Source organism: Leucoraja erinacea, chromosome 4 (assembly GCF_028641065.1).
Source record: "Leucoraja erinacea ecotype New England chromosome 4, Leri_hhj_1, whole genome shotgun sequence".
In the NCBI taxonomy this organism is placed as follows: Eukaryota; Metazoa; Chordata; class Chondrichthyes; order Rajiformes; family Rajidae; genus Leucoraja; species Leucoraja erinaceus.
In genome coordinates, this window is record NC_073380.1 from 3076866 (window position 1) to 3089135 (window position 12270).

General features: G+C 50.0%; 1 protein-coding gene across 1 annotated transcript in view; it reads right to left on the minus strand.

Moving 5' to 3' along the window:
• Positions 1–12270, minus strand: part of agap3 (ArfGAP with GTPase domain, ankyrin repeat and PH domain 3) — a 363100-nt gene that overhangs the window by 78679 nt on the left and 272151 nt on the right. The window contains 1 exon segment of the mRNA XM_055633547.1: positions 4339–4443. Coding sequence (XP_055489522.1) covers positions 4339–4443 — 105 coding nt within the window.

Genomic DNA, 12270 nt, shown 5'->3' on the forward strand with positions numbered 1-12270 from the left:
TTACACAGAGAGGGGCGGGGGTCTGGAATGTGCTGTCGGGGTTGGATGGAGGCAGATACAACAGTGGCATTTAAGACGTTATTAGACAGGCTCATGGATATGTGGGGAATAGAGGGATATGGATCGTGTGCAGTCAGAGGAGATTAGTTTATCTTGGCATTATGCTCAGCACGGACATTGTTCACAAGTTATAGGAGTAGAATTAGGACATTTAGCCCATCAAGTCTACTCCGCCATTCAATCATGGCTGATCTCTGCCTCCTGATTCCATTTTCCTGCCTTCTCCCCATAACCCTTGGCATCTGTACGAATCAAGAATTTGTCTATCTCTGCCTTAAAAATATCCACTGGTTTGGCTTCCACAGCCCTCTGGGGCAATGAGTTCCACAGATTAACTACCCTCTGTCTAAAGAAGTTCCTCCTCATCTTTCTAAAAGAGCACCCTTTAATTCTGAGGCCATGACCTCTGGTCCTAGACTCTCCCACCAGTGGAAACATCCTTTCCACATCCACTCTATCTATGCCTTTCATTATTCTGTAAGCTTCAATGAGGTCCCCCCTCAACCTAAACTCCAGCGAGTAGAGGCCCAGTGCTGCCAAACCCACCCTCTCCAGAGCCAGCACATCCATCCTCAGATAATGGGCCCACATTTGTGTTTCTGTGCTGTACTGCTCTGTGTTGGCGGTGTGACTCACCCGTTGCAGCGGCCCCAACAGCCTGTCTATCATTTTTTTATTTTTTGTCTAGTTAAATGTAGTGTTGGTGTTTTTTTAATACTGGTTTTAAATGTGTATATGTGGGGGGGGGGGGGGGGGGGGGGGGGGGGGGGGGGGGGAGGGGGAAACTGTTTAAAATCTCTCTTCCCTCTCCGTTGTCGTTGGGGCCTAGCACCGTGGAGCGGCCTCCAACCTGAACGACCTGGGGGCTCGGGAGACTGCGGAGCTGCGGACTACTCACCATCGTGGGGCTGGCCGGCCTCGGAGCATGGGGAACGGTGGTGACTCGCTGCTGCGACTCGACTACTGGGGCTCAGAGGCTCCAGCAACGCAGCCGCAGGTCCAGTGGACTGGGACATCGGGAGCTCGCGGGTCCGGGGGGAGAGACCGCTTCCTGGAGCTCCCGCAACGCGACTTCTCCAGCCCGTGTCGCGGGGTTGGAACGACCCGGAGCGGGGTTGTACATCGCCCGGCACAGCTTCATGGCCGTGGGTCATTACAGCGCCCGCCGGGGGCTCCAACATTGTGACTTTTAGATCGGGAGCGGGGACGTAAATCGCCCGGCATGGCCTAAAATGGCCGTGGGATTTATCATCGCCCGCCTGGGGCTTGGAAATCGGGAGAGAAATGGAGAACAGGGGAGAGAAAGGACTTTGCCTTCCATCACAGTGGGTTCACTGTGATGGATGTTTGTGTGAATTAAATTGTGTGTATGTCTGTAGGAAATTGTCTTTGTTTGCATGCCTGTGGAAACGGAATTTCGTTTGAGCCTCACTGAGGCTCAAATGACAATAAATATTGTATTGTATTGTATTGTATTGTTTCTATGAGTGTTTGAAGGTTGGCAGAGGCCAGCTGTGATTATACCCGGATGAGGGATCTGACGACCACAATCTCTGTGTGGATCTGGTCACCATCCTGTAGGATGTGATTAAGCTAGGGAGGGTGCAGAAAGATTCACACAGAAGTTACCGAGACTGGACAATAGACAATAGGTGCAGGAGTAGGCCATTCGGCCCTTCGAGCCAGCACCGCCATTCAATGTGATCATGGCTGATCATCCCCAATCAGTACCCCATTCCTGCCTTCTCCCCATGTCCCCTGACTCCGCTATCTAGCTCTCTCTTGAAAGTATCCAGAGAACCGGCCTCCACCGCCCTCTGAGGCAGAGAATTCCACAGACTCACAACTCTCTGTGAGAAAAAGTGTTTCCTCGTCTCCGTACTAAATTGCTTACCCCTTATTCTTAAACTGTGGCCCCTGGTTCTGGACCCCCCCCCAACATCGGGAACATGTTTCCTGCCTCTAGCGTGTCCAAACCCTTAACAATCTTATATGTTTCAATAAGATTCCCTCTCATCCTTCTAAACTCCAGAGTGTACAAGCCCAGCCACTCTATTCTCTCAGCATATGAGTCCCGCCATCCCGGGAATTAACCCTGTAAACCTACGCTGCACTCCCTCAATAGCACAAATGTCCTTCCTCAAATTAGGGGACCAAAACTGCACACAATACTCCAGGTGTGGTCTCACTAGGGCCCTGTACAACTGCAGAAGGACCTCAGAAAGACCTCTTTGCTCCTATACTCGACTCCTCTTGTTATGAAGGCCAACATGCCATTCACTGGAGGGGGTGGGCTATCAGGAGGTTGAGAGGGAGACTATCTTTGATCGGACTTTACTGGCTTTATCTTGCACTAAACATTCTTCCCTTTATCATGTATCTGTACATTGTGAATGGATCGATTATCAATATGTATTGTCTTTCCGCTGACTGGTTAGCATGCCTCAAAAGCTCTTTGCTGTACTGCTGTACATGTGACGCTAAACTAAACTAAATTAGGTTTGAAGGAATATGGGTCAAATTCAAGCAAGTGGACCACCCTTCTTGAGGTCTCCTGATGCCAGCCCTGTTTTGTTCTGGCCTTTCCATGTCCCTTGTTTCCTCCCCTCTCTCACCCTCCTCCACCTCTATCTTTCAGTCTGAGGAAGGGTTCCCGACCTGAAACGTCACTTATACCTTTTCTCCAGAGATGCTGCCTGACACGCTGAGCTACTCCAGCATTTTGTGTCCATCGTCCAAATGAGTGGGACTAGTTTAGCAGGACAAGTCGGGCTGAAGGGCCTGTTTCCCTGCTGTAATCGCTACGATCCCACAATTCACGGATTTTCTTGCGTGATTTTCAGTGAACCGTTTTGTTGTTGAGGTAGGAACAAGGGAAACATAGAAACATAGAAAATAGGTGCAGGAGTAGGCCATTCGGCCCTTCGAGCCTGCACCGCCATTCAATATGATCATGGCTGATCATCCAACTCAGTATCCTGTACCTGCCTTCTCTCCATACCCCCTGATCACTTTAGCCACAAGGGCCACATCTAACACCCTCTTAAATATAGCCAATGAACTGGCCTCAACTACCTTCTGTGGCAGAGAATTCCAGAGATTCACCACTCTCTGTGTAAAAAATGTTTTTCTCATCTCAGTCCTAAAAGATTTCCCCCTTATCCTTAAACTGTGACCCCTTGTTCTGGACTTCCCCAACATCGGGAAGAATCTTCCTGCATCTAGCCTGTCCAACCCCTTAAGAATTTTGTAAGTTTCTATAAGATCCCCCCTCAATCTTCTAAATTCTAGCGAGTACAAGCCAAGTCTATCCAGTCTTTCTTCATATGAAAGTCCTGACATCCCAGGAATCAGTCTGGTGAACCTTCTCTGTACTCCCTCTATGGCAAGAATGTCTTTCCTCAGATTAGGAGACCAAAACTGTACACAATACTCCAGGTGTGGTCTCACCAAGACCCTGTACAACTGCAGTAGAACCTCCCCTGAAGAAGTGCAGGAGATGCTCAGCGGGCCAGGCAGCATCAGGAGGGAGAGAGACAGGTCAACAATCCTTCAGCAGTGAGACAGGCACTTGACCTGAAACTTAACTCTGCATTCCCTAGCCTGACTGCTGGAGAGTTCCCCACCGTTTGATGTCTTTGTTCTGAGTTACAGCAACCACAAACATTCAGCCTTTGGAACCCAATGACTTTAGACTTTAGAGATACAGCGTGGAAACAGGCCCTTCGGCCCATCGTGTCTGCGATCACCCCATACACAAGCACTATCCTACACACTAGGGGGACAATTTACAATTTACAAAAACCAATTAATCTTCATCCTGCTGGGAGGAAACTGTTCCTGAACCTCCAGATTCGGGGACAGTTTCTTCCCAGCTGTTATTAAGCAACTAAACCATCCTCTCACCAACTAGAGAGCGGTCCTGAGCAACGATCTGGAAACCCTGGGACTTTCTTTAATTGGACTTTATCTAATACTAAACATTATTCCCTTTATCCCGTATCTGTACACTGAACCGCTCGATTGTAATCTTGTAATAGTCTTTCCGCTGTCTGGATAGCATGCAACAAAAGCTTCTCACGGTGCCTCGGTACAGGTGACATGCGGTCACGGGGAGAACGTGCAAACTCTGCACAGACAGCGCCTATAGTCAGGATCGTGCCGTGGCCTCTGGCGCTGTAAGGCAGCAACATTACCGCTGCACCACTGTGAGGCTGGAGCCGAGTATTTGATCACCGCGGGCGGGCAGGCGCGCGGGCGTGCGGGCGGGGCACTTACGTGTAAACTGGGATGGTAGGTCAGCACGCCGTTGTCACAGAGTGTCACGTACTTCTTCTTCCATTCTTTGTTGAGTGACTTCCCACTGCGCTTCAGCAGAATCCCCTGCAGACAACACACAGAGTCAGAACGCAGGCAACGCCCGCCCTCCACATCTATTCTCCCGCAGGATGTTTCCACTACTGGGAGAGGCCAGGACCAGAGGTCATGGCCTCAGAATTAAAGGACGTTCTTTTAGGAAGGAAATGAGGAGAAATTTCTCTAGTCAGAGGGTGGTGGATCTGTGGAATTCCTTGCCAAGTCAGAGGATATTTTTAAGGCAGAGATAGATAGATTCTTCATTAGTACGGGTGTCAGAGGTTACAGGGAGAAGGCAGGAGAGTGAGGTTACGAGAGATAGATCAGCCATGATTGAATGGCGGAGTAGACGTGATGGGCCGAATGGCCTAATTCTACTCCTATCACTTATGAACTTATAAACTCAGGTCAGGGCAGACATCCCCTGTCAAATGTCAAAGATCAGAGGGCATGGCTTTAGTGTGAGAGGGGCAAAGTTGAAAGGCGATGTGAGCGGCAGATTATTTACAGAGAGGGTGGTGGGTGCCTGGAACTTGCTGTCGGGGGCAGTGGTGGAGGCAGATATACGATGGTGGTGTTTGAAAGACCTTTGGATAGGCACAAGGAGGGGTATGAAGCAACAGCTTGGTTTATCTTGGCATCATGTCTGGCATAGACATGGTGGGCTGAAGGGCCTGTTCCTGTGCTGTACTGTTCTGTAAGGTGAATGTCGCCAATCACACATGAAGGGGGCAAAGGGAGGACCCGAGGGGCGGAGAGGGATGGGTGGTGCCCAGGAACACGAGGCCCATCACAGTTACAGAGTGCGGTTTTTTCCAGTGACCTCTGCACATCACCCCCCCCCCCCCCCCCCCCCCCCCCCCCCCACCTCGAACACATCAACACCCCCCCCGACATTCCAACGTCTCAGAACCACATTGCGTGCTGTTCGTGGCTGCACAGTATACCCATACCCTCCTCGTCACCCGTGGCTCTCGCCCCTCCCCCGGCCATCCACACTCCCCGAACACACACCCAGAAATATCACCGTAAACCCGCAAACAGGAATCCCCCCCCCCTCCGAACATTCCTACCTCCGCCCCCCCCCCCCACCCTCCCCCCCCCCCCCGCACCTCCTCTCGACCGTCCCTCCCGAAACAGTGACACCTCCTCTCAACCCCGAACAGTCCCGCTCACCCCCCCAACCCCCTCCCCAAACAGTGAAACCATCCCCCACCCCCCCCCCCTTTAAAAGTCATAAATGTATCTGTCTCTATAGCTTCCTCCGGCAGCTCGCTGCAGATACGGACCACCCTCTGAGTGAAAAAGCTGCCCCTGAGGTCCCTCTTAAATCTCTCCCCTCTCATTTTAAGTCTGCGTCCTCCAGTTTTAGAATACTCTACCCGGTGGGAGAGAATGAGGGCCATGCAATTTGTGAATGCTTCATCTTTTCCCCAGCTACCTCACACAGGTGCACACACATATCTTCCAGCATTTCAAACCGCCTAAGTCACCCTGCTTCCTTCCCCTCCCGTCTCTCCCATTCCCTCTCCCTTCTGTGCCCTTCTGTCCCCTTCCATGTACCTGCCCTTTACTCCCGTCCGGCAGAAGGTACGGAGGCTTGTAAGTGCGCACCACCAGACTCGGGAGCAGCTCCTTCCCATCTGTTATCTGGCAGTCCTTCCATAAGGTAGGGTACTGTCCAATTCACCTCAGTCTCATTGTGGACATTGGACGTTGTCTCTGGAATGAATGTGCTACAATGCTGAGAACTATAATCTGCACTCTGTATCGTTCCCTTTGCTTTATCATTGCTGGTGCCGAAGTGGAGATGGGCGAAAGATTCATGTTTCTAGGAATAAATCTCACCAGCAAATTATCCTGGCCCGGCCATATCGAAGCAATGGCCAAGAAAACACAGCAACGTCTTTGATTGGACTTTATCTCGCCCTTTTACTCTGTATCTTGACCCTGTCGGCAGTTTGTTTGTAATCATGTATAGTCTGTTCGTTGCCTGGGTGAAGGGCCTGTCCCGCTTTCACCACCTAATTCACCACCTCTGCCGAGCTTGCCCTTGACTCATACTCGCAACATGGTCGTAGGAGGTCGTGGGTAGGTCGTAGCAGGCCGTGATGCCAGTCGTAGGTACTCATGGCATCAAGTAGGTCGGGGCGTTTTTCTAGCCCGATGAAAAATGTCCACGAGTAAAAAAGGTCGTGAAAGTGGGACAGGCCCTTTTAAGCTTTTCAATAAAGCTTTTCATTTTACATGTGACAATAATAAACCTAAACCACAAATCTATTATTATGTCCACATGACTTTACATCAAATCCTTTATTACATAGAAACATAGAAAATAGGTACAGGAGTAGGCCATTCGGCACTTCGAGCCTGCGCCGCCATTCAATATGATCATGGCTGATCATCCAACTCAGTATCCTGTACCTGCCTTCTCTCCATACCCCCTGATCTCTTTAGCCACAAGGGCCACATCTAACTCCCTCTTAAATATAGCCAATGAACTGGCCTCAACTACCTTCTGTGGCAGAGAGTTCCAGAGATTCACCACTCTCTGTGTGAAAAATGTTTTTCTCATCTCGGTCCTAAAAGATTTCCCCCTTATCCTTAAACTGTGACCCCTTGTCCTGGACTTCCCCAATATCGGGAACAATCTTCCTGCATCTAGCCTGTCCAACCCCTCAAGAATTTTGTAAGTTTCTATAAGATCCCCCCCTCAATCTTCCAAATTCTAGCGAGTACAAACCGAATCTATCCAGTCTTTCGTCATATGAAAGTCCTGCCAATGAAGCGGTACAAAAAATGTATTAAGACATATGTGTTGTGTAGTATTGTAACTTACCGTACTTCTAATAAAAATAAAATAAAAAAAAAATTTAAAATAGAAAGTCCTGCCATCCCAGGAATCAGTCTGGTGAACATCCTCTGTACTCCCTCTATGGCAAGAATGTCTTTCCCCACATTAGGAGACCAAAACTGTACGCAATACTCCAGGTGTGGTCTCACCAAGATCCTGTACAACTGCAGTAGAACCTCCCTGCTCCTATACTCAAATCCTTTTGCTATGAATGCTAACATACCATTCGCTTTCTTCAGGTTCCAGCAGCTTCCCCAACACTGATAGCCACAGCTGGCTGTAGTTCCCTGCCCTCTCCCTCCTCTCTGACTTCATGAGGATACACCAGCTACCCTCCCGTCCAAGAATCATTCCACAATCCCACGCATGTTGGAAAATGTTAACCAGAGCATCCATTAACTACATCCACCTCTGTCAAAACTCTGGGATGTAGATCATTACGCACTTTGAATTTATCAGTTTTCTGGCTCATTAACTCCTCAAATACTATTTCTTTACTAATACATCTTTTTAATTTCCTTGTTTGCACTGGACCTTGGTTCGCCAGTATTTTTGCAGATCTTAACATCAATGTGTTTTCCACATCAATAACAAACTGCTGTGGTGCAGTGGTGGTTCAACGGGTGGTCACCAGAGAATGGTTACTCATATAGTGAAAGGCCTGGAATGTTGGATGCGGAGAGGATGTTTCCACTAGTGGGGGAGTCGAGGACCAGTGGGCACAGCCTCAGAATAAAAGGACGTACCTTTAAAAAGAGGATGAGGAGGAATTTCTTGAGTCAGGATTTCTTGAGTCAGTGAAGGGGGCAGGTGTTACATAACTGGGATGGCGGGACTGTCATATGAGGAAAAATTGAAAAGACTAGGCTTGTATTCGCTGCAGTTTAGAAGGATGAGGGGGAATCTTATAGAAACATATAAAATTATAAAAGGACTGGACAAGCTAGATGCAGGAAAAATGTTCCCAATGTTGGGTGAGTCCAGAACCAGGGGCCACAGTCTTAGAATAAAGGGGAGGCCATTTAAGACTGAGGTGAGAAAAAACTTTTTCACCCAGAGAGTTGTGAATTTGTGGAATTCCCTGCCACAGAGGGCAGTGGAGGCCAAGTCACTGGATGGGATTTAAGAGAGAGTTAGATAGAGCTCTAGGGGATGGTGGAATCAAGGGATATGGAGAGAAGGCAGGCACGGGTTATTGATTGGGGACGATCAGCCATGATCACAATGAATGGCGATGTTGGCGAATGGCTGAATGGCCTCCTCCTGCACCTATTTTCTATGTTTCTACATAGTCATAGAGTGGTACAGTGCAAACAGGCCATTCGGCCCAACTTGCCCACACCAGCCAACAATGTCCCAGCTACATTAGCCCCACCTGCCTGCGTTTGGTCCATATCCCTCCAAACCTGTCCTATCCATGTACCTGTCTAATTGTTTCTTAAACGTTCAGATTATCCCTGCCTCAACTACCTCCTCTGGCAGCTTGTTCCATACACATACCACCACCCTTTGTGTGAAAACATTACCCCTCAGATTCCTATTAAATCTTTTCCCCTACACCTTGAACCTATGACCTCTGGTCATACCCATGCAGGTCACAGGGAGAACGTACAAACTCCCGACAGATATCGGCACTAGTCATGATTTATCTGGGTGGTATGTGTATGGAACAAGCTTAGGTAGTCGAGGCAGGGATAATATCCTGTAACATCCTTCAGCAGTTGCCAAAGCTAGCCCAACTCTCTCCCATCTCCCCCCATGTCTGCCTTCCGTAAAGACCGCTCCCTCCGCAACTCCCTTGTCAATTCTTCCCTTCCCTTCCCTCCCGTACCACCCCCTCCCCGGGCACTTTCCGTTGCAACCGCAAGAGATGCAACACCTGTCCCTTTGCCTCCCCCCTCGACTCCATTCAAGGACCCAAGCAGTCGTTCCAGGTGCGACAGAGGTTCACCTGTATCTCCTCCAACCTCATCTACTACATCCGCTGCTCTAGATGTCAGCTGATCTACATCGGTGAGACCAAGCGGAGGTTGGGCGATCGTTTCGCCGAACACCTCCGCTCGGTCCGCAAGAACCTACCTGACCTCCCGGTGGCTCAGCACTTCCTCCCTCCCTCTCCGAATCCGACCTCTCTGTCCTGGGTCTCCTCCATTGCCAGAGCGAGCAACACCGGAAATTGGAGGAACAGCACCTCATATTCCGCTTGGGGAGTCTGCATCCTGCGGGCTTGAACATTGAATTCTCCCAATTTTGTAGGTCCTTGCTGTCTCCTCCCCTTCCTTAGCCCTCGAGCTGTCTCCTCCCATCCCCCAGCCCTCGGGCTCCTCCTCCTCCTTTTTCCTTCCTTCTCCCCGCCGCCCCCGATCAGTCTGAAGAAGGGTTTCGGCCCGAAATGTTGCCTATTTCCTTCGCTCCATAGATGTTGCTGCACCCGCTGAATTTCTCCAGCATTTGTGTGTACCTTCGATTTTCCAGCATCTGCAGTTCCTTCTTAAACACTTTCTCTGGGTGGTGAATCTGTGGAATTTATTGCCTTGGACGGAATTTATTGCCTTGGACGGCTGTGGAGGCCGTCAATAGGTATTTTTAAGGCGGAGGTTAGCAGATTCTTGATTAGTACGGGTGCCAGGGGTTATGGGGGAGAAGGCAGGAGAATGAGGTTGAGAGGGAAAGATTGATCAGCCATGATTGAATGGCGGAGTAGACTTGATGGGCCGAATGTCCTAATTCTATCCCGAGAAGGAATGAACATCTTGCTTGTACAGGTGGAGTTTGCTGTCTGCAGAGGTGAGCCGCTCTGTGGGGATGGGCAGGTGAGAGGGAAGCAGAAGGCTTTGTATGGAGTTGTCGCACAGAGCTGGCAACTGCTGAAGGATGTTACAGGATATTATCCCTGCCTCGACTACCTAAGCTTGTTCCATACACATACCACCCTTTGTGTGAAAAACATTTCCCTCAGATTCCGATTAAATCTTTTCCCCTTCACCTTGAACCTATGACCTCTGGTCATACCCACGCAGGTCACAGGGAGAACGTACAAACTCCCGACAGATAGCACCTTCAGTAGTCAGGATTTCTCTGGAAGCTGTCAAGAGAGAGCTACTGGAGATGGGGCTCTTAAAGATAGCAGAGTCAGGGGGTATGGGGAAAGGGCAGGAGCTGGGTACTGATTGGGGATGATCAGCCATGATCACATTGAATGGTGGTGCTGGCTCGACGGGCCGAATGGCCTACTCCTGCATCTATTGTCTATTGCCTATTGATCCTGGATCTCTGGTGCAGTGAGACAGCACCTATGACTGACCAGGAGAGGAGGGAGAGAGATGTCGGGCTCTCAGCATTCTTCACCTTTGGTTCAGCCCCAGCTCTAGAGATCCCGCCGTTGTAATGGATGGCAGCAGCTCCCCTGCTGAACACTGGCCTCTTGTCGGGCAAATGACCAGCTCTGGCAGCGTACAACCTGCACAGCGGGCCAGGCCGGGCCGGGGGAATAATGGCCCCCCCTCTGATCCTGCTGCTTTCTTCCTTTGATTGGATTATTGTGAAGCAATTCTCCGTTAATTGGATGAAACTCGGCATGAAGTAGTTGTTGTGTAAACTTTGATCCTTTGTGTTGTCGTGGTGATACCTGGGTGGTTCCGTCTTGCAAGGCCCACATCTGAGTGCTAATTCAATTAGATGGAACTGGTGGCTTTAATTTGTTCAGATCAATGAGGTTTAAATATTTAAAGAGCTGTGGGCCTGACCCTGAAGTGTCAGTGCTGGGTGCACTGCAGAACAGTGTGTGCAAGCTGAATGGATGCATGAGGTATGTAGGCAAGAACTACACACTTCGGTAGTTTAAACCGAAGATAGCCACAAAAGGCTGGAGTAACTCAGCGGGACAGGCAGCATCTCTGGCGAGAAGGAATGGGTGACGTTTCGAAGGGCATGAGGAGCTCGCAGCTCGGACCCTGCGGTCTGTGTGTGGTCCCACACACCCCGAGGCACAAGCCGCTCACCTCCTCCACTGCAATATCACGGCCTTATCACCTCACAGCCGCTCTGAAGTGGGGAACTGGGCAGCTCCGTGCTAGAAATCCATGAGTCTCCATTAGCAGAGCAGGCACGTCAGAGGGCAATCCATCTTTTTAGAGGGGAGAGAGTAGAGGTACAGTGTGGAAACGGGCCCTTCGGCCCACCCAGTCCGTGCTAATCAGTAATCCCCGCACAATGCGTTTTACGCACGCTTTGATTGGGAGAACACTGATGTGCCCTCCTGAGCACCCATTCGCCGTGATGGTATTTCAGTCACAGTCACAGAGGCCAACGTCAGAATATTCTTCAAGGGGGGAACCCCCGGAAAGCGCCTGGACCTGATGGTATACCCGGTCGTGTTCTAAAGACCTGTGCGGACCAACTGGCTGCAGTTTTTACGGACATTTTCAACCTCTCACTCCTGAGGTCTGAGGTTCCCACCTGCTTCAAAAGGGCATCAATAATACCGGTACCCAAGAAGAGCAAGGTGACGTGCCACAACGACTATCGACCAGTGCCACCTAAAGGCTGCGTGCTCAGCCCTCTGCTTTACTCACTCTATACTCAGGACTGCGTAGCCGGACATAGTGCGAACACCATCATCAACTTCACCGACGACTGTGAGACTGATGGGGACGAGTCAGAGTACAGAAGTGAGATCGACCGATTGACCAAATGGTGCCAGCACAATAACCTGGCTCTCAACACCAGCAAAACCAAGGAACTGATTGTGGACTTTGGAAGGGGTAGGACAGGGACCCACAATCCCGTTTATATCGATGGTGGAAAGGGTCAAGAACTTCAAATTCCTGGGCGTGCACATTTCCGAAGATATTTCCTGGTCCCAGCACACTGATGCAATTATAAAGAAAGTACATCAGTGCCTCTACTTCCAGAGAAGATTACGGAGAGTCGGTATGTCACAGAGGACTCTCTCGAACTTCTACAGGTGCACAGTAGAGAGCATGCTGACTGGTTGCATC